At 39.7% G+C, this 27,673-nt stretch overlaps 5 protein-coding genes across 8 annotated transcripts in view; 3 read left to right on the top strand and 2 right to left on the bottom strand.

Moving 5' to 3' along the window:
* Positions 1-2,396, bottom strand: part of LOC131693795 (lissencephaly-1 homolog) — a 163,314-nt gene extending 160,918 nt beyond the window's left edge. For 2 of the 3 annotated variants that reach the window (XM_058981936.1, XM_058981935.1), the window contains exon 1: positions 2,099-2,396. The gene's annotated coding sequence lies outside the window, so the exon portion shown is untranslated. Of the gene's footprint in view, positions 1-2,035; positions 2,058-2,098 lie in introns of those variants that run through there. The other variant, XM_058981937.1, reaches the window with a different exon arrangement.
* LOC131693800 (transmembrane protein 42) lies at positions 1,916-19,446 on the top strand. Its single transcript, XM_058981942.1, has 4 exons — positions 1,916-2,090; positions 2,547-2,761; positions 19,046-19,192; positions 19,254-19,446. The coding sequence occupies exons 2-4, from the start codon at positions 2,636-2,638 to the stop codon at positions 19,380-19,382; spliced, it is 402 nt and encodes a 133-aa protein (XP_058837925.1). The 5' UTR covers positions 1,916-2,090; positions 2,547-2,635; the 3' UTR covers positions 19,383-19,446.
* LOC131693797 (uncharacterized) lies at positions 5,827-7,507 on the top strand. The gene has a single exon (XM_058981939.1). The coding sequence runs from the start codon at positions 5,955-5,957 to the stop codon at positions 6,924-6,926; it is 972 nt and encodes a 323-aa protein (XP_058837922.1). The 5' UTR covers positions 5,827-5,954; the 3' UTR covers positions 6,927-7,507.
* On the bottom strand, positions 19,380-22,482 carry LOC131693799 (transmembrane reductase CYB561D2-like). Of its 2 annotated transcripts, none has more exons than XM_058981941.1 (3): positions 22,263-22,482; positions 20,164-20,483; positions 19,380-20,051 (listed from the first exon to the last, which is right to left on the bottom strand). In XM_058981941.1, the coding sequence occupies exons 1-3, from the start codon at positions 22,318-22,320 to the stop codon at positions 19,533-19,535; spliced, it is 897 nt and encodes a 298-aa protein (XP_058837924.1). In that variant the 5' UTR covers positions 22,321-22,482; the 3' UTR covers positions 19,380-19,532. The 2 variants fall into 2 exon arrangements, with proteins under 2 accessions (XP_058837924.1, XP_058837923.1); XM_058981940.1 differs by having other exon boundaries at positions 22,267-22,482.
* A 3,762-nt stretch (positions 22,483-26,244) lies between these two features.
* On the top strand, positions 26,245-27,078 carry LOC131689785 (histone H2A, sperm-like). Its single transcript, XM_058975077.1, has 2 exons — positions 26,245-26,565; positions 26,620-27,078. The coding sequence occupies exons 1-2, from the start codon at positions 26,345-26,347 to the stop codon at positions 26,801-26,803; spliced, it is 405 nt and encodes a 134-aa protein (XP_058831060.1). The 5' UTR covers positions 26,245-26,344; the 3' UTR covers positions 26,804-27,078.
* The last annotated feature ends 595 nt before the right edge of the window (positions 27,079-27,673 follow it).

The following is a 27,673-nucleotide window of genomic DNA, read 5'->3' as shown; positions in this document are numbered from 1 at the left end:
CAAGTTTTTTGCATTTTGATAGTTATATTGTAGTTCAATTTATCAAAAGCGGCAAATTGGTTGGCGTACTCTGTATTATGTAGGATACTGTAGGATGTTAGACACAGAAGGTTATTTTCTATCAAATATCCGGACGTGAAGCCATATTGATCGTCACCAAGGTATTGCTGGCAAGGGGATGTCTCGCTTATTTCCCTTATGTTCGCGGATTTCCATCAAGATGGAAATACGTTACTAGCAGGAGATACTCGAAAGATGGGAATAAACGGAGTCACCAAAACGTCGATGTGACTTTCCAATAGACCATCGGATCCAGGATCGAAAGACAATTTAAACCAAGAAGATGCTAATGGCACTTTCATTTTTAGCCGGTGCTACACCGGCGTAGTGCAAAAAAAAAGAGATAGACTGATTACACCCAAGTGTAGTGTAAAGTCAAAAACGAAAACGCCATAAGATTATTATCGTTTCAGCAACATCGATAACACACAGAGTTTGTTCCACGACCAGAAATGGTTCGAATTGTTTACGTTGCGACTAGAATAAATCAAGTAAAGTCTCAGCGAAAAAGATGTTTTTGGCTTAGAGGAGAAAAACCAGGAGAAATCGAGCATTTTGTTGTGTCCAAGGACACCATGACAGTCAGTTAAAAACCAGGACAAGTCTTGGAAAACCAGGACGTCTGACCATCACCCTCTAACAATAGCGTTACTATTTAGAGTTTCAACTTAATAATGGTAAAAAAATGCGAAAAAAACAGTTTCGTCCGTGAACTGATAACAACAAAAAGGATCGCCCTGATGATTGTTTCCATGTCAGTTTGTTTCGTTTTGAAACCTTCATTATTGTGTGTAACAAAGCCCTTTGGCTACATTAATTTTTACGAACCGCGGATCCGTCATAGATTTAAATCTAATTTAACCTGAAATAACCTTTTAAGGCTCAAGTTACCTCAAGGCTTGGTAGTATGCGTAAGAAAAATTGTGTTCAGCTTTGCCACCAGATTATCCATTTAAACCTTTTCAAAACTCTAAAAGAAGAATATCAGTCGATTTATTAGATCATCACGATTCAATTCATGTAAAATACCTGCTGGAAAAACCATCGGCTTAGCTGGATGGTGCTTTTGAAAAAGTGGCTGTGATTTTTTTTCACACTACCACACCGAGCTGGGGTACGCAACACAACTGCGCAATGAAAAAACCACAGCCACTTTTTCAAAAGCACCATTTAGCTAAGCCGATGATTTTTCCAGCAGGTAGTTTGCATGAATTGAATCGTGATGATCTAATAAATCGACTGATATTCTTCTTTTAGAGTTTTGAAAAGGTTTAAATGGATAATCCGGTGGCAAAGCTGAACACCAATTTTCCTACGCACACTACCAAGCGTTCAATTCTAACACATGCTTAAAAAAGGTAACTTGAACCTTAAATAACTAATCAACACTAAACTTTCAATAACCAATCAACTTTTAACTAAGCATTGAGAAAAAGTAAATAGCGTCTCTTTCCTCAACCATTCAATTTTCGGTGAGTATAACAAAAACACAACAAACACAGGTTCAAACTATTGAATCTCTCATCGCAACTTAGCTCACGGTAACGAATTTCGATGCTATGTGTCATCGGTAAAGTGTGTCTCGCTCCGCTCGCTGTCGCCTCCTCTACTAGCCACTTCCACTCTTGGCAATCCGTTCCAATGTCAGATACTGCAATTATTCCAGCCATCAGCTGGCGACTTGGTGCAGTGGCTATGAACACTCATTTTTATTACGCAATTTGCGTTCGTCAAATTCGATGGTACCGTATTTTCATTGAGCTTGTTGGCTCTGGCACCCAAAACACACAACGAGCCATTTTCAAAGGTCACAGCTTACAGGGAAATTCCGACATAAAATCGATTTTTTTCTCTCGCCACGGTACAAGTTCCCTACCAGCCATCTTTGATGGCAGCTCTTCAAGACCATTATTTTTTGCATTGAGTGTTCATTTTGATATCTACTAGTGACTACTAATCGACAAAACACTTTTACCAGAATTTCGCCTATGGACCAAACAATGGGCAAGAAACTTCCGAAAGGGGCACAGGTACTTACAGCAACCAAATCCGCAAGTTAAGGGTGCCTTCCTATCCGAAACACAGCAATTCCAAAAACTATCACCGTTTCAGTTCGTTTGCCAGCTGGCGAAGAAATATTGCGTTTTTTTCACGACAGAAAATTCACTTACACCAAATTTTCGCGGATAGACGAGAAATCAAAACGACACAGCACTTGAAAACCAGTTGACGACGACGTCTTTTTTCGCGATATTTTTTTCAAACACCAACGCAAAAGCGCAGCTCGCAATCAAATCGGAACGTTCTCTCTCGTCACTCTTTGGAAGGGAAGCTTCTTTCTTGACAGAAAATCGATCAAATGTGGTGTTGGTTCGTTGGGCAAAGCACACAAAAAGGTCAACTTTTGTGTGATTTGATATATTTTCTTTGCATCAAATTTTTTGCTCACAAAACCCACTGCAAATATCATTCTTATCATTTGGCAGTTTGTGTATTTAAAATTCTCGAATCTGTCACTTTTTTGTTTTGCTATAACTGCTGAGAAGTCGATTTATTTTCATTTCATCTTTCAATAATGAGCAATGGCCAAACAAAACCATATTACGCTATTGTATCAGGTTTATGTGCTTCATCGGCTAGTTTTTTCGGGAAGTTGAGTTCGTTCGGTGAGCAGCTGGCAGATAATATGGGAAACAAACAGGTGAGTACACGTACACGTTAATTCAAAATTAATCATTTATGGTTATAAAAATCTTAAGAAAAGAATATACGAAAATTAAAAACGAAAAAGGCAGCTTTTTCTAAACTTTATGTTAGATCTTCTTGAAAATCAATCAGCTTATGTAAAATAGATGTAGATGTAGTTCTAATATACGGTGTAAAAAAACTGCTGTCTTTCTTTTTCGATTTTTGCGTTATTATTCAATCAAGGACGTTGAATTTTATTCTCAACCAGCATATGATTAGGGCGTAAAAGTCAATTATCAAAATTCTTTTTGTAGGGAAATTGCGGACAAACCGTTATTGGGCGAACACAGCTTATAGCAGTTAAAAACTTTTTTATCATTTGTATGCTACCAACATCTGTGATTCGTAATGGTTTGTCCATAATTTCCATTCGTCAGGTTATGACTTCATTTAACAATAACCACGGATGCAAAGTATCGCCAAGGTCGCTTATTTTCATCACGCAATACCTAATTTCAAACGGGTTTTACTGCGCAAAAAGTTTTGTTTTCATCACGAAATAATTCGATACTATTTCTTTAATAATGGGAATAGAAAGGCTTATGAGGACAGTACAGTCGTGATTCGCTGGTTGGGCCACACCTCTGTCCAACTAACGAATTTGATTCGTTAGTTGGACTGACTGACAGATGTTAAAAACGCTCCAAAGGAGACGTTAGTAGTCTAAATGTATCTCTAATAATTGTAATTTGTAATTTTATTAGTGTTAACGAGAACCTGGTAGTGAAAAATGTTTTTCAGGTCAAGGAAAAAATTGTCAGATTGATTGTCAAAGTAAATTTGACATAAGATTTTGACATTCAGATGCTTTTTAGTTGGACAATGGTCCAATTAGCGGAGGTCCAACTAAAAAGCGGTCCAGTTAAAAAATGTTCAACCAGCGAATCACGACTGTAATGCCGTTCCTATCTAAAACAGCTCCTGATTTTAACCCAAGGATTTTGGAAGCAGTTATGTCTGCAAACAACCGATCTTATTTTTATTAAAAACTAAGTCACATTAATCGTTCGATACAGTTGTGATTCGCTGGTCGGCGCTCTGTCCAACTAAGGAAATCGATTCGCTGGTTGGAATGGCCGACAGATGTCAAAAACTGGTGCAAAAGTCACAGACAGATGTCAAAAACTGGAGCAGTTGACCTTCAAGTTCGGGCTTGGAAAGTAACGTTCTGTAACACAGCGTGTTTTACTTCCTGTCATCCCACTGAGAAACCCGAAAATCGGAAGGTCCAATAACAGGTCAACCTGATTTAGTTGTTGGAAAGTTAGGGATCATTTCCGAAGTAATAAGCTGCGTGAGCATTTGAGATACAGAAAACAGCATTTTTACTACTTTTGACGTTATGTACACTGTGCAAAAAATATTTGTGATTTTTCTTCAGTTGCATCGTTTAGTACCACCCTCGTCGTTGGTACCAGTCTTATACTCTTAATTGAAGAGTTCAAGAGATCAACTACGATTTTTTTCGCGAGGTTATGGCATGACATAACCTCGATATCTGTAGACCTGTGTAATGGACTCCTGTTGAACGATCTGCCGGGCGTCGCCCAACGTTGGTCCAGCGAATCTGCATTGAACGATTTTGAAACATCAATTTCTTAGGAGGATGACGTTGTTTGCCTCTACATATGCCGTGTGAACGCTCAATACAAACGCAGCTGGAGTAATTTACAGTCGTGATTCGCTGGTTGGACACTTAAACTGGACCTCTTTTTAGTAGGACCTCCACTAGTTGAACCATACTCTAACTAAAAAGCTTCTAAATGTCTAAATCTCATGTCAAATTCGCTTTAACAATCAACAAGCAACGAAAGCTGAACAAGACTTTAATTACGAGGGAATAAGCTGAGCAATAACTGTTCTAACCATTATGTAGCTAAATTGGGCATGTCTTACGCTTTCTGATAGCTCATTTACAATCACGGATACAAAGTCACAGAAAATGAGTTTTCGTCATGAAATTCTAATCAAACGATTTTTGCAATGTTGAATGAAGCAAAATGTTTTGTTTTCATCACAGTGATTTGGCACGATTTCTTTTTTATTCGGAATATAAAAGATTAGAATCGAAAGATAAAGTAAACAACGAGGCTCTCATTTGCAAACAGGAAAATTTGTATAATTGGGAATGAAGAGTAAAATTCATAAATCAATAGAGCTCATTTTTCTAAATATAACATATATATGCTCAATCTTCCAGTCTTCAGAATAAATTTCAATTGATTTTCCATAAAAAATGTAGACATGTCCTCGTTTGACACTATCGACCTTTCTTGATAATGATTTTTTTCCTTTGTATTGTCATTATATTAAGATTTTTGACAGCTGATTTACAATCACAGATGCAATGTTTCGCCAAAGGATTTCGGTTTGTTTGCCTCACGAAATACCTAAGTCAAGGTAGTTCAATGAAAGGTTCGGTCGTGAAAATCAAATTTTATAAAATTTGTTTTATTTATTATTTTGCGTACAAAAGAGTGAAAAAAGTTTAATTGCATATCTTTAACGTCAACGTCAAGAAAGCATATGTTTTAATTACCCAATTGGATCTTTAAGTCAAATACGTATACTGATTTCGTCTGCATCGATGCAGCTGGCGTTAAAAGTATTTAGTCGTACTTTTTTTCACTAGTTGTACGTAAGATGGTAAACAAATTCCGGCGAATGACCTTAAAGTTGAAAGCCCCAAATAAACAAACTACTGAATAAACTTTTTTAAAAAACAATAAATATGTCTACACCTTTTATGTAACCTTGATCCCTATCCGTTTTCTGGATTAACTCTCAAAGATGCTAACTCATTTGGCTAAATAATTGTCAAGTAAAACCGATAATATAAAACTAGGACATGTTCACATATTCTTAGAAAGTCAATTGAAAATCGCGGAAAATGTGATGTAATCGATAAGATACTCTTAGGTACTTTTAACACAATTATTGAGTTCTTTTTGATAGCGTGTGTAGATATAAGCGTTGCCATCGTTATTTCATAGGGGCGCAAGTCTGCTGTCAAAAAATATAGTGACGTTTGGTTGTTTGTGATTGTTTGAAAATTACCTGGGAAATATTTTGTATTTTGCATTCAAATTCCTAAAGTTTGAATTACTTTTTTCTTGCGGCTACGGGTGCCTCCAACTATTCCCAAAATGGGTCCAACGAAAATGACTCCGGAGGACCAGCAGTTCAACATTTCGTTCGTTGCGGAAGTAAAGAAACATCCATGTCTCTTCGACAGTAACAGTACGGAGTATAAGCAAGCTCAGATTCAGGACAAATCCTGGCAAGCTGTGTCAGCAAATGTGAACGAAAGTGTCGATATGTGCAAAAAGCGCTGGAGAAACCTGCGATGCTGCATGACCCGGTACTTAAAGTCTGTTCGCGATAACGCCGACGGCGGATCCAGTATTCGGAGAAAGCCGTACTATTTGTATAATCACATGCAGTTCGTAATACCCTATTTGAAGATGAAGGATGGCGAAGGTTCGACATATGAATCAGAAGATTCCGTTTGGGTAAAAGGTAATAATAGTGCAGAAGTTTTAAAGGAGGACGAAGATGAAGACGAAGAGCCAGAACAGGATATAGAGACGATCGATGTGCAGGAGGAAGACCACCAGCAAATAAAGCAAAGTATCATTCAGTCTATTAAGATCTTACCTATGAGCCAGGAAGAGCAAAACCAGGAAACGACCACCACCTATGAAATAATCGAGGCAACTCCTTCTAAGCAGCCACGCATCGAATCGGTTCACAGCTTATCAGCCGTGACACCTGTGTCGACCACTCAGCAAGCGGCCAAGCACAAAGACCCGCTTAATCTTAAACACTTCACCTACACTGTCGCCACACCGCAGGCGAACACCGCCACTCTCTACACTTCCACCCCGATCGTAACCGGACAGCATCAACTGCAGGCTGCTACCTCCAGCTCGAATGCACAGCGGAAACAGACGGCGCAGCAGCAACAGGCGCAAAATTTAGCTAATGCCGCGGCCGACGCGGATAACAACTTCTTCAAAAGTCTCATTCCCGACATACAGTCGATGAACATGGACCAGAAGCGCAAACTAAAGATTGGTATCCTGCGTCTGATCGACGAGATTCTCAGTACGACGTAAAATTACTGTAATCCTTTATATTTTTTATTCTTTTACACATTTAGTTTGCAACTAAGTTTATTTATAGCCATGAATGAAAAAGGAGGTACAATACCTTGTACATACTACAGTGTAATGACATGCTATAATAATTAGCATGAACAAAAACGTCAGGATAACCTTTTAATCACGTTTTAACTTGTAGTGTGAACAAAGTATAAAGTTTAGGCGGGAAACGAGATTTATTTACCATCAATTTCTACTGCCGGATGCCGGACCTAAAAAAACCATTTGTAAAACGATGCATCTTTTGAAAGCGTCAATGAACGTAATACAAGCTCGATTTAGCGTCTTTATAGTTTTTGATATGCTCCTTTTGATTTCATTGCTAGATCTATATATATATACAACTCTTGATTTTTCAAGTAACCTAACATTATTCAGTTAAAAATAGTTCTGTAGGATTAATGTATTGTAGATGTAATTATCTAGTTGGTTGCGCAATTTTAATTTCCGAAAATATCAAGAGCTAGAAAAGTAACGTACAATATTATGTATCTGACATTTTAATGAATGGTGAATAAAGATTTTGAAAATAGTCATCTGGCAATTTTGATGTTGGGGGGGAAGGGGAGGAGTTGCATCTCTAATCTTCCGGTCCTCACATCGCATGCTTTGGTATTCTTAATATGTATAACAAACATGAAGATGTGACACAAGGTGCCAAGAGCGCACTAAAATCCTGTCAATCCTATTTTTCATTGGATTGTCTGCTCTAAATATATCACCAGGGGACCATTCATAAATGATGTTGGATATTGACAATAGGGGAAGAGCGTCACGTAACAAGATAAAAAAACCTAAAAATGAATTTTAGACGTATCAGCGGATCAGGGATAAAAAACGTACAACATTGTTTATGAATGGCCCCCAAACAAAGAATATTCCATAACGAATATCACGTAACATCGGTGACTGAGCATTGGGATCAAGGCCAAGTCCCCCCTGGGTCGTGCAAAACTGAGAAGCAACATCAATTTAGGCACAGATAGCAGACGTCCATTTATTTTCATTTTGTTTTGTCTTTTCATTTGTTTCTCCTGCTACGATGTGTGCGGGAGAACCGGACGGCCAAGGAAACGGAAAGCCAGTGGCCCAAACAGATCAGGAACAGGAGGGAGGACTGTGAACAGGGAAACCGACAACAGAGGAGAAATCGGTCGACAATGACTGGGCAGTGCGTAAGCCTCTTGTACCTGAAGGCATAAAATAGACCCCACTTGCGGTCCTTAGCTTCCTGCCCAGTAACTCCTAGCCCTGGCCTCCTCGTGGCGTCGACTGGGATACGAGTAACCTTAGTGAAGCTCGGGTAACCAACCCCGGTGGGAACTTTGGTCGTATGCTGGCAGGGAAGGGGGGGTTACCCTTCTTCGGAAGGTGTAAACCTGTCCTGGTGCCCAGGTGGGATCTTAAGCAGTCCTGGCACGATGGCCCACCGGCGAGACAGGTGGTTGGCGTAGGCCCTATAAGCCGCCCCTTAAAAAACCCACATAACGAACAATACAGAAGAGAATACGACCCAGAACAATCGGCAACGACCCAGGCGACGAATAAAGGATCACGATTGGAAACTCGGAACATGGAACTGCAGATCGCTCGGCTTCGCAGGATGTGACACGATAATTTACGACGAGCTACACCCCCGCAACTTCGATATCGTGGCGCTGCAGGAACTTTACTGGACGGGACAGAAGGTGTGGAAAAGCGGGCATCGAGCGGCTACCTTCTACCAGAGCTGTGGTACAACCAACGAGCTGGGAACCGGCTTCATAGTGCTGGGCAAGATGCGCCAACGTGTGATCGGGTGGCAGCCGATCAGCGCAAGGATGTGCAAGTTGAGGATCAAAGGCCGTTTCTTCAACTACAGCATCATCAACGTGCACTACCCACACGAAGGGAGACCCGACGACGAGAAAGATGCGTTCTACATGCAGCTGGAGCAGACATACGACGGTTGCCCTCTGCGAGACGTGAAAATTGTCATCGGCGACATGAACGCACAGGTAGGAAGGGAGGCAATGTACAGACCGGTGATCGGGCCTAACAGCCTGCATTCCGTATCAAATGACAACGGCCAACGATGTGTGAACTTCGCAGCCTCCCGTGGAATGGTAGTCCGAAGCACCTTCTTCCCTCGCAAAGATATTCACAAAGTCACCTGGAGATCGCCGGACCAAGTAACAAAAAATTAAATCGACCACGTTCTAATCGACGGTAGATTCTTCTCGGACATCACAAACGTCCGCACTTATCGCAGTGCGAATATAGATTCGGACCACCACCTGGTTGCAGTATGCTTGCGCTCAAAACTTTCGACAGTGCATAGCTCTCGTCGAAGCCGAACGCCGCGGCTAAACATCGAGCGGCTACAAGATGGTAGAGTGGCTCAAGAATACGCGCAGCAGTTGGAAGTGGCACTACCTACGGAAGAGCAGCTAGGCGCAGTTGCCCTTGAAGATGGCTGGAGGGATATCCGATCCGCCATAGGTAGCACCGCAGCCACTGCACTAGGTATGGTGGGCCCGGACCGAAGAAGCGACTGGTACGATGGCGAATGCGAGCAGTTAGTCGAAGAGAAGAATGCAGCATGGGCGAGAATGCTGCAACACCGCACGAGGGCGAACGAGGCGCGATATAAACAGGCACGGAACAGGCAGAACTCGGGTTTCCGGACCAAAAAGCGCCAGCAGGAAGACCGAGAACGCGAAGCGATGGAGCAGCTGTACCGCGCTAAAGACACACGGAAATTCTACGAGAAGTTGAACCGCTCGCGCAGGGGCCACGTACCACAGGCCGACATGTGCAGAGATACAAACGGGAATCTTCTCACGGACCAGTGTGAGGTGATCCAGAGGTGGCGGCAGCACTACGAAGAACACCTGAACGGCGATGCAGCAGACGACGGGGATGGCACGGTAACGCACCTGGGAGCACGCGCGGAAGACATTACACTACCGGCTCCGGATCTCCAAGAAATCCAGGAGGAGATCAGCCGGCTCAAAAATAATAAAGCCGCTGGGGTTGACCAAATACCAAGCGAGCTACTAAAACACGGTGGCGAGCCACTGGCTAAAGCGCTGCACTGGGTGATTACCAAGATTTGGGAGGAGGAGATTTTACCGGAGGAGTGGATGGAAGGTGTCGTGTGTCCTATCTACAAAAAGGGCGACAAGCTGGATTGCTGTAATTACCGAGCAATCACCCTGCTGAACGCCGCCTACAAGGTACTCTCCCAAATACTATGCCGTCGACTATCACCAATTGCAAGAGAGTTCGTGGGGCAGTACCAGGCGGGTTTCATGAGCTAACGATCTACCACGGACCAGGTGTTCGCTCTTCGTCAAGTACTGCAGAAGTGCCGCGAGTACAATGTGCCCACACATCATTTGTTCATCGACTTCAAAGTCGCATACGACACTATCGATCGAGATCAGCTATGGCAGATTATGCACGAGTACGGATTCCCGGACAAACTGACGCGATTAGTGAAGGCGACGATGGATCGGGTGATGTGCGTAGTACGTGTCTCAGGGACGCTCTCGAGCAGGGATGCCAAAGGTACCAGTAAACTACATTTTTTCGGTATATTTACATTTGCACAAGCCGTACAGCTCGCTACAGCGACACATCACTACAGTTCTTGCCAGAACGGCAGCCAAACCAAGTACATTTTCCCGTAGAGCAGTAGAATACATTTTTGTTTTGCTGCTGTACTCCGACTGCTCGGTGAGAGTGTGGCGTAGTAATGTTTGTTCTCTCGCTTTGTACATTTTTCTCTGCGTAGTCAAAGGGAGAGGCCCGCACACGAAAGCGTTGATGCCGGTCGTGGCGTAAACGAACAGCATTCATTGACGTAGTTTTTGATTGAAAATATTGATTAGATTAAGAATATTAAAAAGTGTAAAATAAGGAAAGAGAAGCTGTACCGCTCGCGTATGGTGGCTGTACTGGGAGCAGTGTTTTTTGTCATGTTACTGATTTGCTTACAGACTGCCGCACAGCGCTGGGCGTCCTGCAATAGCGAAAGACAGCAGCGTAGAAAGAAAATGAGAATGTGGGCAGAAAAATTACAGCCGCAGAAAAGGTAGGCATTTTGCACCCTTGCTCTCGAGTCCCTTCGAATCACGCAGAGGGTTACGGCAAGGTGATGGTCTCTCGTGTCTGTTATTCAACATCGCGCTGGAAGGTGTAATAAGAGGAGCAGGGATCGACATGAGTGGTACGATTTTCACAAAGTCCGTTCAGCTACTTGGCTTCGCCGATGACATTGATATTATTGGACGAAACTTTGAGAAGATGGAGGAAGCCTACATCAGACTGAAAAGAGAAGCCAAGCGCGTCGGACTTGCCATCAACACGTCGAAGACAAAGTACATGATAGGAAGAGGTTCACGAGAAGAAAATAAGAACCGCCCGCTTCGAGTTTGCATCGGTGGCGACGAAATCGAGGTGGTTGAAGAGTTCGTGTACTTGGGCTCACTGGTGACCGCCGACAATGATACCAGCAGAGAGATTCGTAGACGCATCGTGGCAGGAAATCGTGCTTACTTTGGCCTCCGCAAGACACTTCGGTCGAACAGAGTTCGCCGTCGTACGAAGTTGACCATCTACAAGACGCTGATTAGACCGGTAGTTCTCTACGGGCACGAGACCTGGACCATGCTCGTGGAGGACCAACGCGCACTTGGTGTATTCGAACGGAAAGTGCTGCGTACCATCTACGGTGGAGTGCAGATGGAAGACGGCACATGGAGACGGCGAATGAACCATGAGTTGCATCAGCTGTTGGGGGAGCCGCCCATCTGTCATACCGCGAAAATCGGACGACTACGGTGGGCCGGGCACGTAGCCAGAATGTCGGACAATAGCCCGGTGAAAACGGTTCTCAATTGCAATCCGACCGGTACAAGAAGACGTGGCGCGCAGCGAGCACGATGGATCGACCAGGTGGAAGACGATTTGCGGACCCTTCGCAGACGCAGGAAGAATCTTTTGTATACGGCACAGGCCACATCGGCCTTAATCTGTTAATAAATAAAAAAGGAGAAATCGTTTATTTATTTATTATAGCTACGATACTAATCACAATAGGGATCTTTAGGGGTGTGCGGGTTAAGGCATATTCTGATGCAGATTAGTACCGTGAGTTAATATCTCAGTCCTTTTTCAATTTTTTGGCCCGAAACTATTGAAAAAAACATTTTTTAGTTTGTTTCCTTTTAGGACAATAACACATCCAAACCCATGCGACTTGCACGACTCTATAGGTTGCCTTATCAGATCTACCATAGTTTGCAGATGAAACTTGAGCTGGCAGGTTGCTAGCGGATTGACAAAGTACCAGATCATGCTGTGTGGGGTGCTGTCCCAGTTAACAATGAGGCGAACGAGATATTTGCAGATACGTCATTTAGTAGGACAACTGTCAGTTTGCTGGTTGAGTTTAATTTGGTTTTTTTAAATTTAAAAATCATACAAGAATAATTAAGGTTTAAGAATGATATGAGTGTACTCGTAAGGACACCCGCTACCAATACATATGAAAAACTGGCACAATTTTTCCAAATTAAAGGTCCCTATTGTTTTGCTTTTCTTGTTTCGTTTCAGCAAACCAAAATCTATACGGACTAGCACATACGAACAGTTAGGCTTTGTAGGTTCTCATCTTGAGAAATGACAATGGCACTGTACGAGATGGCGCTGGGCCTGTGGCCTTCGACTGGCATGGTCCATTCTCATTGATTCGGAAGTCTTCTTGGCTGGTTGGTAGATATGTGCTCCTACTTGCAAGTTGATCAATTCACTTGGGTGGGGGACATGTGGATCCTACTAGTTGTCGACTCTTTTGATCGTGAGTATGAGGCTAGTTCAGGAAAGGAGTGCAGGACTGGCACCTAAGAGATAGTTAATTATTCAGGACTTGTTCTTATGATTACTAAACTCGACCAAGCACACCGGCTCTCAGAAATGATAAGCAACCCTTTCGGGTCGGTGTGGTCTATTCGAGTCGAACCAGGCGTACATTCAGGTCGAGCAAACTTTATGCCTTTATTGGCAGAGATTCTTTTTGCGAAATCCTAAAATACCTTCACTGGTATAGCTACTCAGGATAATAATAATAGAAAATTAAGGGTTTGCCTGGTCCATAATGTAATGAATATGTATATTGACTAGAACAGGGATAATCGAGTTATGTTATAAGATAGAGAAGAAACAGCACAGTTGAAGGAAAAGTATTCGCGAGTAAGGACTAATACTGCTAGTATGTTTACCGTTTCAATTAATAGTCGATTGATCTGCTTCGGACCTAGGAGACAAAAGGAGATTAGGAAGAGACAGAAGCGGATTCAATGCAAAATTTGCCAATATGACGTTTACCCCAAGGCGATGGTAGGATTATTTTCCATAGGATGACAGACTAGATGACACGACGTTACACGCTCTGAACTTGCACCAAATAGTTTGTATGTATGTATGAAATTCGCGGACATCACGGCTGACTGCGATCTCTAATTTACTTAACAGTCGATTGATCCGCTTCTGACCTAGGGGACCCATGCGGAGATCAGGAAGAAAATAGAAGCGGAATCAATGCGAAGTTTCAATTGCATCACTGACGACTTAGCACGCGTTGTTAGGAGCAGGATACATTGGATCAGACAAAATAGAGAACTTGACGTTACGTTAAGCTGCAGTCCCATCTGCCCGATAAAAAAAACTTCACAATTATTTTGCTTTTCTTGTCTCGTTTCAGCAAACCAAAATCTCTTTACTATCTCTTCATTTTCTGTCTCCAACTATCCTCTATGTAATGTATCTGAAACTTGTGGGACTGGTTAACAGCCGGCGCCTGCTTGTGGAAGAAACTGGTGTGCTATACGGACTAGCACATACGAACAGTTAGGCTTTGTAGGTCCTCATCTTGACAGAGTCTAGATGGGCGGATGAACGTCTGCCAGGGTGTGGGCTGAGAAATGACCATACATTTTTTTCGGTATATTTACATTTGCACAAGCCGTACAGCCCGCTACAGCTACGGATCACTACAGCTCTTGCCAGAACAGTAGCATAAAGAGAGAAATGAGAATGTAGGCAGAAAAATTACAGCCGCAGAAAAGGTAGCCATTTTGCATCCTTGGAAATGACAATGACATTTTAATGAATGGTGAATAAAGATTTTGAAAATAGTCATCTGGCAATTTTGATGTTGAGTGATTACTCATTTTGTGCAGTCATGTGTAACTAGGATAATGAGCCCATTTTCGCCGTGTTTCCCAGCCGTTAGAGCAGTGTTTGCCATCTTTGTTCAACTCATTGGCTAAAATGGTAGGGTGATATATACATTGTGATGTGTATAAGGTAGGGGAACATGGGGAGACTTGACCAGGTTTTTTGTCAAGTCTCCCCACTGCGGGGAGATATACTAGATACCAAAGCACAGTAAATATCAATAATTTTGTATCTTCCTTCACTTATTGTCACTTGCCAAGTCTCCCCAACATTAGTTATTGGGTTCAATGTCGTGCAAGTTTTAGTAATAACTATTCCGGTATTCCCATTTATGTAAAATCATTTCACTGCTCCATAAGGAATAAGATGATATATGAATACTTTAATAGTTATTAGTAGTCTAGTAGATATGTCCATACAAAGTTCGATAAAAAATTACATCATTTAATGCAAATTTATTAATTACGGAATATTTTCTATAAGGAAAGGAATTTTCATTCCAAACTTTTAAAATTACCTTAAGGGGTCGAAACAAGTATAAAAATAGTCCTGAAAAAATTTTAAGAACCGAATAGAAGACGTCATAGCCAAAAATAGAATCTCGCTTTTGTTCAAGTATCCCCACGTTCCCCTATCCGAAAATTGTTCAATGCAAGGAAATTATAAAATAGTCGACCGAGGACTATTACTTTTTCCAAGCATTTTCTTATCGAAACGTATGCCTTGGTTCAACAATTCGTTGTCCATTACACGTATGTTCCCGGGCAATTAATGTTAAGGTTCAATTGAGAAAGCATCGAATAGCGGCCATCTTTGGAAAAGAAAAAAATGAATTTTTGCCCATACCGCTTGGAAACGCTTTATGAAAATCAATCAGTCGTAATCTACCAGTTACTTAGCTAAGGATTTATTAAAAGTTTATTTAAGGCATCTCCATCCGACATTCCTCCACTAAATCAGTGGTACGTAACCTACGTTAGTTTGTTGACTTGCGATATGTATCTTTTAACACCGATAACTGACGTACAAGTCAACTTTTCTCTGTGTGTAAGAAATACAACTGTGATTTTGAAATGATATCGGCAAGTAGCAACTTGTCAGTAGCCGACGCTACGATCGGCCAGCAATCGCTAAAAGCACAGAGAACAGACATATAAGCTAGAACAAACTTTCTCGAAAAACCTGTGTAAACATTTAAAAGAAAATACGTTGAAAATCACCAGCGCATACAGGTTTGCATGCGTGAGTCACCATTGTATCCAAGTTTGCACACCAGCCCTGTAAAGCAATTGCTGGCCGATCGAAGCGCCGGCCAGTGGCAAGTTGCTACTTGCTGTTGTCATTTCAAAGCGACAGTTTTAATTCTTACACACGTTGAAAACTTTACTTGTATGTCAGTTCTCAGTGCTAAAAGGCCCATGTATGTAAACTTGGATACAATGGTGATTCACGCATGCGAACCTGTGTGCGATGATGATTTTCAACGTGTTTTCACAGAGAACAGACGTCCATCTTCAGCAGAGCCGAGGTCAGAGCATTCGGTAGTAACTACAAAAACTAGAGAACTGCGGAGAGAAAAACAGCATTTTGGCAACGTATGCCCCGGTATTGTATGGCAACACGTGTTATAAGCATAGGATAAGGATAGGCAATGTTCGATTGGATTCATTTTTTGACAGCTAAACCCAAATCCAATCAATCCAAAATGTGCCTCCGCAGTTCTTTTTCTAGTTTTTTTAGTATTAACATATTTGTATTTGCTATAACCAAAGATATCAGTAAGGAAATCTTCACCGAAAGGTACATTTGCCAGTGTCAGTGTACTTTGATAAAAAGTGTTAAAACTGGCACCGCTGAAAATCAAAAATTCTAGAGCTTTTTTTCATTACATCATATCTAACAGAAACGTCAAACGGAGAAAATTGCGTGCAAAATTTTCCTTGCAACTTTTAAGTTTATTTAACAATCAAGGCACACAGAAGGCTATTAATTCTACTATCACCTCTGCATTTACTCATTGCAGGATCGTATAAGCATGTTACATGTTTTTCGCGAAGATAATAGGGAGATAATTGATAACTATTATTTTATTACATTTTGCCGATCACTTTTGCTATTATGCTCTTTTACATATGTGGTCTTGGAAACAACGTTTGTAGATGGCACATTTCACTGTGAAGTTTTGAGAGACGCCCTTCAGCAACCACCATTTGCGGAAGGGCTAAACCGTGTACATAATTTTCAGAAGGGCGCGGTAAATGGGCTAAACTGACTCTGTCTTGCTGGGTAGGGCTGGGTAAATGGGCGAGCTTGACAGTATACTTTTTAATAGGGCTCAGCAAATGGGCGCTTAGAAACCCAATGAAAAAGAAAGGGCGCGTGAATCTTTTCTTCAAATTTCATGAAAATATCGAAATATTCGAATATATTATATTTCATGTGCTGTATTGCAGTCGAGAGTGTAGATATGAGGTTAGACATTGGAAAACATGCTAACTACAGTCGACTTAGAGAAACATCGCAACGCAAAACATCACATCTATAAAATATTAGCAAAGCTTTAGTATACAGTCGAGATTCGCTGGTTGGACATTTTTTAACTGGACCGCTTTTTGGTAATTGTCTAGTTTAGAGACTTTATGTTTAGAGGTCCATTTTTAATGCGGTAATCTTTCCGGCGGAATAGCAAACAAACCTGTGATCCTTTCGTTTGCCCGATTTACTCAAACATAGGGGCTATAGCTAGTTTAAAGCCGACTGAGCGGCAGCGAATTACCCTTTGACAATCAATCTGACAATTATTAGAGATGTGAATAGGTGCAATTACACTACTAACGTCTCCTTTGGAGAGTTTTTGACATCTGCCAGTCGGTCCAACTAACGAATCAAATTCGTTAGTTGGACAGAGGTGTGGCCCAACCAGCGCATCACGACTGTACTGTATGTGACATTTTGACTTCAGATTAAATTAACATATAAAGAGTTATTATTTTTCTCTATTATTTGTGGACGATAAAGAGTCAATGCTTAGCTTTTATTTGGCATAATAAACTCAGTTTGTTTAAATTTGAGATATTACGTTTCGAATAAACGGTATAGAATTACGAAATATTCAGGCAATTGACATCTCTATCTCTACATACAGAGTTTGACAATAGGCAACATCGTCTTTCCACCGTTCGATGGGGGTCAGTTTGACAACGTTAAAATCGCTTGAAATGCCATCAGCCAACAATAAACAACCATAAACAAAAGAAAACAATGCACACTTTCTCTGGTTTCATGCAAACTAAAATGCTTCTTGTCAGTATTTAGAACAAACCTCGTTCATTTTATTACTGATAAAGTTATGTTGATTACGACAATATGACGTCATGTCACCCTCTTAGAAATATTTTATGGATACTGTTTATTATTTAGAAAACCATAGGGTTACTGCGCCCTAATTCATCTTAGCTCGTCTATTCATCCCACCCATTTCCTATTCTTCATAGCGGATTGTTGGCACACTAAGCGTAATTGCGTATACGAGCGATACTAACGAGCATCGAAGTTTTTGAATTATTGGGCCCTATTCTCACAGTCACGTCACCTAGTGACTAGAGTAAATTTTGTTCTAGTCACTAGGTGACGTGACTGTGAGAATAGGGCCCATTATTTAAATCTAGCAGTTTTTTCGTTAACCACGTAAAACCCGCTCTTATAAAAAGTCGCGCGCTTAGGAAAATTCAATAATGGGCCGGTTTGATGTACAGGCCATATTAGATTATCCGTAGTCTCGATTATCCGTAGACTCGATTATCCGTAGAAAATAACTCGATTATCCGTAGTCCTAAGAAATTGTTTCAATTATCCGCATATTATCTTCCCTAAAGCTACATTACACATCTATGATTGTAATTGATACCAACTACAGTTTCTGAAAGAATAAATATTTTCTAAAAAAATATGAAAACTTCAGAGAAGTGCAGAAATTTTACTTAGCATATAATTTTGAATTCGATGCGAGGAGTCACATATTTTCGCACACCAATCAATTACAATTGATAATAGCCACAGTTTTTGAAAAACCAGAATTTAATGTTCTCACAAAATATTCACAAAAATATGTGAAAATACAGAAATTTCGCATTTAAAAAAACTATACACTCAAGTTTTGTTTTACGCGGTATTTTTTTACGCGGATTTTGAAATTTAAGCGGTTTTCATTTACGCGGTTTTTTGAAATTTACGCGGTATCCATCAATGAGGTTCCATTTATCGCAGATTCTTAAATTTAGGTGGTCTTCATTTAGGCGGATTTTGAAATTTACGCGGTTTTCATTTACGCGGATTTTGAAATTTATGCGGTTTTCATTTACGCGGATTTTGAAATTTACGCGGTTTTCATTTACGCGGATTTTGAAATTTACGCGGTTTTCATTTACGCGGCTCGTATCCCCCGCGTAAAAAAAACCTGAGTGTATACACATTGGACAATTATGCGTAGAACGGCAGTTAAAAGCATAGATAAAATGCTGTTCACAAATGACGTTCACCTCTCGCTGTATGAAGGGTCGAAGAGGAGCGAACCCATAAACTGAGCCATTTGTGAGTAATCCATGGTACCATGGTTATTGTAAGATACTGCCTGATGATTTATATGGAAAGGGCACGTCAACCTAACCAAGAATATACAAACAAAATGCAAAACTTTGTAAAAAAATCTTGCATTTGCTGGTACTTGAACTTGGTGAATGTCCAAAATCCGAAACTGCGGTGTTCTACTGATTCGACCCCGCCAAACATTCCTCATATTTTGCGCCACTTTACAACCGTAGCTTACTATACACGTTTATTTGCCTTTTCAGCCCCAACTATTCCTTCAAGTTCTATGCCTCAGCATTATGGTCCTATTGAATGCTTGCGTATGGCGATTCTTCGTCAAAGCTCTTCACACAAATGGTGGAACACTGGTGGCCTCACTCGTTAGTGCTGCCACCAATTACGCGGCATCGGTAAGTAAACTCTTAGAATTATATCCAATTATTATGATGTGTTTTTATAATGGTACAAAAGGCCATCCTCGGATGGTTGATATTTCATGAGCAAACTTCGTATTGGTGGTGGATTGGAACCGCATTCGTTCTCGGAGGCCTACTTTTAATAGTTCATGACGACGAAGAGAAAAAGGTGAAGAATAAATAGGCATAGAAAAAATAAAGTTTATTTATCAATGTAAAAACATCTAAATAGTACCAGTTATTGAAAGCCGAACTTATCATGTCGTGGAAATATCTCCACGGAAGCGTCTACAAGTTTCCACAGTGAAAAACGATTTATAAATAAGCAACCATCTCAAAGTGTAGTTCTGATAGCAGATTTAACTCGACTGATTGTCGCCGTGATCGGGTTGATGATCACGTACAGTGCCACCGCAATGATTCCTACCAGCAATGCGAGCCTAACCTGCCCATTGTTATCTTCCTGGAACCACGCGGAATAGACTCCGAGACTAATTGTGATCATGCTCAGCACATACGTAATAGTGCCAGCGATCGCGTGTCCAATTTTAGAATAAATTGGTCTTACCAGTTGTCGCATCTGGAATCCGTACTTGGTAAACACACCGCCACCAATGGAGATGAAGGTCGCAATGACCGTTACTAAACCAAACAATCCATGCGTGGTTTGAAAATGTGCTTTACCCATGCGAACTTTATTAAGAAAAATGCATACGAATGCAACGCTGATTAAAATACCGGCAACCGCCTGCAGTAACCAGTGAATGAAGATTCGCGTTTTGTGGTGGCGTTTGTAGGTCAACAGATTGCCACCGGAAAGGGTGAGAACTGCCTGGGACATAAAGATAAAGTACTGAAAAAACGAAAGAAGATATCTCAGGACCACAGTTTGTAGCATTTTCAGTAACAGGTTTCCAAACATGTTTGGATCAGTTCGTATTATCTATACGCTATAATCAACTTACCCCCATACTCATAAAAGTAGGATGCCACGAGAACAATACGGTCGCCTTGTTGAAACAGTGATAGGTGATAAATCCAGATATCGCGAACATCAGAAAATTCGCTAGCACGTTCAACAAGATAAGCTTGTTACCCAGCATTCTCACTGGTTGTTGTTGTCTCACGATTGGTGGTTGTTGTTTCTGTTCATTCACATTTGCCGCACTTCCTCCAAATCCTTGCGATGCTGAAACAATCTCATCAGCTTCTACTTCATCCATCACCGTGCTGATAACGTTGTTTTGATAAGATTGTGCTCTGTTATCGGAATATTGGCCTGCAACTATACATGCAAATCCTGATCAGTTTGACGTTCGTTACTTTCCAATCCAGGAATCCAGCTGGCAGTAAATGCAAAAATAATTAAATATTTTTGACATTCGTTCAGGGTTGGATAATAGGGATCTTTAGGGGTGTGCGGGTTAAGGCATATTCTGATGCAGATTAGTACCGTGAGTTAATATCTCAGTCCTTTTTCAATTTTTTGGCCCGAAACTATTGAAAAAAACATTTTTTAGTTTGTTTCCTTTTAGGACAATAACACATCCAAACCCATGCGACTTGCACGACCCTATAGGTTGCCTTATCAGATCTACCATAGTTTGCAGATGAAACTTGAGATGGCAGGTTGCTAGCTAAGAGAAGAGAAGACAATCGCGTAGCCAATATGATCCAGTCCTAACCTCAATATTGAACCAGCTTCTGATTGGTCGTTTTGCCAGTCAAGAGCGTTCATAATATTTTCAAACGGGATGAAAAACAGTGCTGCTGAATTTATTTTGGCTACATTTCATATACATGAACATTTCATGTAAATTGAATAAATACCCTGAATGACAATATAACTACGTGTATTGTTAAGAAAGACACAAATAAACTTAAAATTCAATTTTTAAATGCAGCTAGTATTGTGAATTCTTGACTGAGGGTCGATATTTGAGGTACAATTATTTTCAGCAATTGTGAAAATCATGCAAATGGAATCTGGCAACGATGGATGCTTATTGTCGTTGGAATTACGACAGGGCCTGGTAGATAAAATCAAGAAGAGCAAGAAGCCTGTTGTCGTCTCTTCTCTTAGGTTGCTAGCGGATTGACAAAGTACCAGATCATGCTGTGTGGGGTGCTGTCCCAGTTAACAATGAGGCGAACGAGATATTTGCAGATACGTCATTTAGTAGGACAACTGTCAGTTTGCTGGTTGAGTTTAATTTGGTTTTTTTAAATTTAAAAATCATAAAAGAATAATTAAGGTTTAAGAATGATATGAGTGTACTCGTAAGGACACCCGCTACCAATACACATGAAAAACTGGCACAATTTTTCCAAATTAAAGGTCCCTATTGCAAATGTTTACCCGATTTTGAGCTAAGACAAAACATGACAATAGCGGGAGCCCAGCTAAACTCATTCCGGAACCGGTTCGGATTTCTGAATGGAGTTAGTATCACAGTCACCAAATTTTCTGGCAGAGACTGTTCTGCTAGATTTCTATAAGTCTTGGTTTGGCAGCCATGTCAGATTTCTGCGCGCATGCTGTCGGGTTATAAATATATTTGAACTAGGGCTAACTCGGTTTCGCTCGCGTTTTCTGGCAAATTTTGACAGGAACCGAGCAAAACCCTGGCATAACTCGAAAATAAATCGTGCAAAGATCCTGGCAATTCCTACTTGGCATAATTTCTGCTTGCCACGGTGACTGGGTAGCAGCTTGCAGCCGGTCAAACCCATTCCGGAGCCGGTTCGGATTTCTGAATGAAGTCAGTATGGATTCAAACTCAAATGCAACAACCGATTCCGACTCAATCGACTTCAGAATCGGTTGTTGCATTTGAGTTGGAATCCATACTGACTCCATTCAGGATTCCGAATCAAATTCCGAATGGTTTCACCGGGAACCATTCGGAATTTGATTCGGAATCCTGAATGGAATCAGTATGGATTCCAGATCAAACACAACAATCGATTGCATTTGATTTGGAAACCATACTGACTCCATTCAGAAATCCGAACCGGTTCCGGAATCTTTTTTATCTACTAATAGTACATATGGATAACTTACATACCAATGGCTCCATAATTTTCAATTTGTTTATATGGAACGATCGTTGATTCGTCATCGTTTCGTTCCATTTTGGTTATATTTATTTTACACTAGCGATATAAATATCGCCGGTTCCCAAATCGAAAAAGAACTGGGCCGGCAAACATGTGGGAGTCAAGTCAAGCGAGCGACAACTGATGGGTATGATTTTCCATCCAAGTGAAAGTACTAATCATCTCTACTTGCTTTGTATGAATCAAAATACATCTTTCAAAGTGAACTTTAGAGACAACATTCATGCTACCGCGTTCTCGCTCACGCAACAGACTTGACTATAGATAAGAAACCGCGTGTTTTCTGTTATCTCTTTGTAGCCGGAATGACCGTGAGATAGCCGTGTGCCAATAAAAAAGATTATGTTGAAGTAAATATGTGTGTTAAATAAATTATGTTGAGGTAAGAAATGCGTGATCATCGATAAAACTTGAAACTCTACAATTTACATTTACAAAATGCTTGTGTACAATCGGCTGATGTCGCTAGTATATTTGAACAGATATACATCACGCGTGTTTTTTGAAAAGGGCCAATAAGCATACTGTCAAAATTCACTTTGAAGGGAAATTCCGGACAAACCATTAATCGCAGATTATAAGTCATAGCAGTAGACGACAGAGAAAACTTTTCTCTTTCATAAAATGTTAACATCCATTCTCGGCGAGTTACGGTTTGTCCGGAATTTGCGCTCAAAGTGAATTATGACAGCATGCTTATTGGCCGTTTACAAAAAACACGCGAGACATCTAAACTACACTGAAAAAAAACCAAACGTTAATTCTATTTGCTAACCACTTGAAATCCATATGAAGAAGAAATACTAATGTTATCACGTACACACATACCTTCTATGTGTCAACTGTATAAACTATGTATGCGCACACATAAATTACCCAGTTAAGCTCAGCCGGAAATGAACCGGAATTCTGGCTGGTTCCAGTTCGTATTCCGGCTCCAGTGACACAACCGATTCTAGTTAGAATCGGTTGTTGCACTGGAGCCGGAATACGAACTGGAACCAGCCAGAATTCCAGTTCATTTCCGGCTGAACTTTACTGGGATATGTGCGTATTGTTATAGAAGCGGGTTCTATGTGCCTTATAGTTATGAAATGTGAATGTAAGATTAATATGTTTTGTAAATACACACATTAGGTTTATGTGCCAGTAAATACTGTCTATCTGCCTCCGCTAATTGCAAAAATCTATGTGTAAAATCAATAGGCATAAGGTTTGCATTTTTTTTGAGTGTAGTGGTGGAAAACAGATGGGCTCATATTAGAAAAGTGTGTAAGAACCTACAACTATGTTTTCGAACAAAACGTGCCGCTAAAAAACGTTTAGCGAACATTTTAGGTAGTACAACGATCAGGGACGGATCTAGAAAAAAGTGGGGGGTCGGCATTGAAATTTTGATTGTGAAATTAACACTGTACAATACATAATAAGTTCATTTAATGAAAATCATTTTTGCAGGTTTGAATTTGGTTTAAAATGATTAACATAACAAAAAATTATAAATTTCATGCTAAGCGCTTATATTTTATATTAACCTTTCAATAACATTAATTATGGTGTTGAATTAATAAAGTTAATTCATTCGCTTATATGCTTCATCATGATTAATGAATTCGCGTGCTTAACTTTTAGACTTAACTTAACTAAGGGATCATCCATAAATGACGTAGCATTATATGGGGGAGGGAAGAGTTTTGTATTTTGTGATGATGTGTGATGACAGGGGGGTAGGGGGTCATGTCATGCTACGTAGCTTTTTTAAAGGGGAATAGGGGTTGACCTGATGTCACGACAATCTTACCCATTTCATCTAAAATCTTTTTTTTTATTTTTTACGAAGACAAGAGAGGGGAGAGTTTCCGTCAAGCTATGTAATTACCGGGGAGGGGGTATTTGGAGGTTTGTGACGAAATGCTACGGTGAGGAGAGGGGGCGTTAAAATCACTCAAAAAATGCTACGTCATTTATGGATGGTCCCTAATCTTAGAACGAACCAAAAACTATAATCAAAGGAAGCTGCTTAATTAACGCATTAGTTTTCATTAGTTAGTTCGCTTTAGTTCGTTTCCTATGGCCTTGGGATGCAGGAACATTAAGGCACAGAGAACAGACATCCATAATCGAACAAAAACATTTAAAAAACCGAAAAATCAAAATTATAAAATTCCCGAATCAAATTAGATTAGTTCATTAAATGAAAATTTGGACTATGTTTAAAAATAGTTATAAGTTTAATAGAATAAATTAACTCAAACTAACAAATTGAATGAAATAAATAAAAGGAATTACTGAACATGAAATGAATAAAATTAAATATATGAACAAAATGAAATAAATGAAACAGATGATTCAAATGAATCAAACGATTAAACTGAATCAAATGAAACAAATGAACTAAAATGAATCATATGAATCAAATGAACCAATTGAATCAAATAAATCAAATAAATTTAATGAATTAAATTAATTTATTGAATCCAGTGAACAAATAAATAAAAGGGATCAAATGAATAAAATGAATAGAATGAACAAAATGAATAAAATTAAAATAAATGAAATAAATAAAGAAAACAAACGAATCAAATAAACAAAACGAACTGAATTGACAAAATGAATAAAAAGAAGAAAATCAGCAGCATAAAATGCATTGATTTAAATGAAAAAAGGTTATAAATTAATAATTTAATAAAAGGTTATAAATTAATAATTAAAAATTAATTAAGTCAAATAAATTATTTGGATGAAATGAATTAAACTGAAAAAATGGTTAATGAAGAAACTGAACAAAATGTATTAACTGGAAAAAATGAAAAGAATACATAGAATGAAAGCAGTGAATAAAATAAGTTAAATGAATGATATGAGTAAAATGCACGACAAGAATAAACTGATCAGAGTGAATCCAAATAACGAAACGAATAAAATAGATACAATGAACGCAGATGAACCAAATGAATAAAAAGTTGCTGAATGAAATATTAAACTAAAATGCAATGATCATATATTTAAAGTTAAAAAACATTTTTGAATAAAGAAAATGAATGAACCGAATTGTACGAATTTGAGAACCATTGCATCAGAAAGTTATGAAATGTTTTCGAAAATCCCATCTTCTGAAAAGGGCTAAATAAGATACAATGGATTTTCTGGGGCTTCCAGAATAGAATTTGCTGGTCCAGTATTTTAACGTGCAATTTAATATAGTAAAGTAAGAAAAGGTCACATGTGCTTTCCAGCCCGTTGAACAGAGAGCGACAGAGGGAGAATCCCTAGTAACAATTTAAGTTTTATGGTAGTTTTATAGCAACTCATAAAACCTAGATTGCACTTGTAGCGTGCTATAAAACTTCAATTGTTACTTGGGATGCGATTTGTGAATGAGACAGGTAGATATTTCAAAGTTTTCATTTGCATAAATTGAATAATGTAAAGTGTCTAGGCTATGGCGATAGCGTAAAAGGCGTGCATTCAGTTGATTATAATGCAGTCTCTTTCCAGTCATCCTTATAGCTTGCATATTGTTTCGTTAGGAATTCTCGTTCAGGAAATATGGATACAAACAAACCAATACTGTGAAAAGAAATGGTTCAAACTATCAGCAAATACAAATACATAATTGTATTTGGTTAAACTAAACATGATTTTGTTGTTTCAAACGAAATATTTGTTGAAACTATTGAAAAGCGAACAAATGAATTTGTTGATAATTTAAAGCAACAGTGTTGATTAAATCAATACTGAATCTTGTTTGTCACTATATCAAACGGGAAAATTTTTATTTAAAACCAAAATTTGTTTTTTCTTGCTGATTTTTTTTCTTCGTGCATGTGGCCACCATTCTATCGTGCATGAATGTAATTTTAAGAAAAAACACAACCCTGCTAACAACGTTTTACGTTTCCATAGAAACTCAAACTTATCGTTTTCCTATTTTGCGCCACATTCGAGTCGTTTTTTGCGTCGAAGACGGTTGTGCAGTGTAATAGAAAGTTTCCTCATTGTTATCCGTTGTAATATTGCAATAAGATGCCGCCCATCAAACCAACAGAATCCAAGAACCGTACTAAGTCGAGTCGCGCCGGATTGACTTTTCCGGTAGGTCGAATTGCGACAGCGCTTAAAAAAGGCAGTTATGCTGATCGCATCGGGGTCGGAGCAAGCATCTACATGGCAGCTGCCCTAGAGTATCTTGCAGCAGAAATCCTTGAACTGTCTGGAAACGCTGCCAAAGATAACAAAAAAAGCCGGTAAGTTTGGCGTTTTTATATGCTGGATTTTATTCATTCATGTCCCTTCGACAGTATCGTTCCTCGCCACATCCAGTTGGCCGTACGCAATGATGACGAATTGAGTGTACTGCTGAAGGAAGTAACCATATCAGAGGGAGGAGTACTTCCCAACATCCAAGCGATTCTTCTGCCCAAGAGCACAAAGGCCAAGAAGACGCAGGATTCTTCCCAAGCCGGTCCCAGCCAGGAGTACTAATGATCTGATTATCGATTTGTTTGTTTTCCGTTACCATGACAATCGACGTTGATTTATGAGATTTCATGTGTATTTAGTTATAAAACGGGTCCACCTGTAGATTCGTATAAAATATGTTGCATTTTATATCTCCGATCAAAAGGCAATGATCAAACTGAAGTAATACAATTTTTATAAGAAATCCTTAGATGGTAAAATGAAGCATAGGGGGAGCATTTTCTTATTTGATCGGATAGTTATGTACGTTGATAATAAAATTTGTTTTTATAAGTAAATTTGCCTTTTAAAATAATGCCGGCATCAACGCCTAATATAGTGGATTTCAATGTATATTTCAATGTATACGGACGACTATTATACCAAATGGCCATTATGCCAAACGCCCATTATGCCGGCTAATCAAGCCAAATGAACATTATCACTTATTCTTGTTTACGACGAATGCAAGATTCGTTCGAGGGCAATTCGTAAGCCTATTTCATTTTGCTGTCGTAAACGGGAATACAAACCACTTTCGAACGAATCTCGCATTCGTCTTAAACAAGAATAAGGGTGTATGGTAAACCTTTCTTCAGGTATCTACTACTACTGATTTCTATGCCAACATATAAAACGTCGCGTTAGGGTCGATCCACAATAAACAGAATCAATTTCATTCAACCCAATTTTGTTGGTGCACCATTGTGTAAAGTTTTATTCACCGACCTCTCCAAAACAACACATTTCTTCAATTAGTATCCAATATTTTTGCTTTTTAACATATGTCTGAAAATTGAGTCATGTCGTACGGTATCTGACCCATTAACTCATTCCGGAACCGGTTCGGAATCCTGAATGGAGTCAGTATGGATTCCAAATCAAATGCAACAA

Source organism: Topomyia yanbarensis, chromosome 3, assembly GCF_030247195.1.
Source record: "Topomyia yanbarensis strain Yona2022 chromosome 3, ASM3024719v1, whole genome shotgun sequence".
NCBI lineage: Eukaryota > Metazoa > Arthropoda > Insecta > Diptera > Culicidae > Topomyia > Topomyia yanbarensis.
Note: the sequence above shows the minus strand (reverse complement) of the source record. Positions and strands in the feature narration are given on the sequence as shown.

What these genes read in the sequence shown, in the direction of transcription:
- LOC131693799 (XM_058981940.1), bottom strand. Translation starts at nt 22,333, where the DNA reads ATGGAACGAAACGATGACGAATCAACGATCGTTCCATATAAACAAATT. An exon ending in TGAAAATTATGGAGCCATTG is followed by an intron (nt 20,484 to 22,266) that starts GTATGTAAGTTA and finishes TTGCATGTATAG; the next exon opens with TTGCAGGCCAATATTCCGAT. An exon ending in CTACTTTTATGAGTATGGGG is followed by an intron (nt 20,052 to 20,163) that starts GTAAGTTGATTA and finishes TCGTTTTTTCAG; the next exon opens with TACTTTATCTTTATGTCCCA.
- LOC131693797 (XM_058981939.1), top strand. Translation starts at nt 5,955, where the DNA reads ATGGGTCCAACGAAAATGACTCCGGAGGACCAGCAGTTCAACATTTCG.
- LOC131689785 (XM_058975077.1), top strand. Translation starts at nt 26,345, where the DNA reads ATGCCGCCCATCAAACCAACAGAATCCAAGAACCGTACTAAGTCGAGT. An exon ending in AAAGATAACAAAAAAAGCCG is followed by an intron (nt 26,566 to 26,619) that starts GTAAGTTTGGCG and finishes TCCCTTCGACAG; the next exon opens with TATCGTTCCTCGCCACATCC.
- LOC131693800 (XM_058981942.1), top strand. Translation starts at nt 2,636, where the DNA reads ATGAGCAATGGCCAAACAAAACCATATTACGCTATTGTATCAGGTTTA. An exon ending in ATAATATGGGAAACAAACAG is followed by an intron (nt 2,762 to 19,045) that starts GTGAGTACACGT and finishes TTGCCTTTTCAG; the next exon opens with CCCCAACTATTCCTTCAAGT. An exon ending in CCACCAATTACGCGGCATCG is followed by an intron (nt 19,193 to 19,253) that starts GTAAGTAAACTC and finishes ATGGTACAAAAG; the next exon opens with GCCATCCTCGGATGGTTGAT.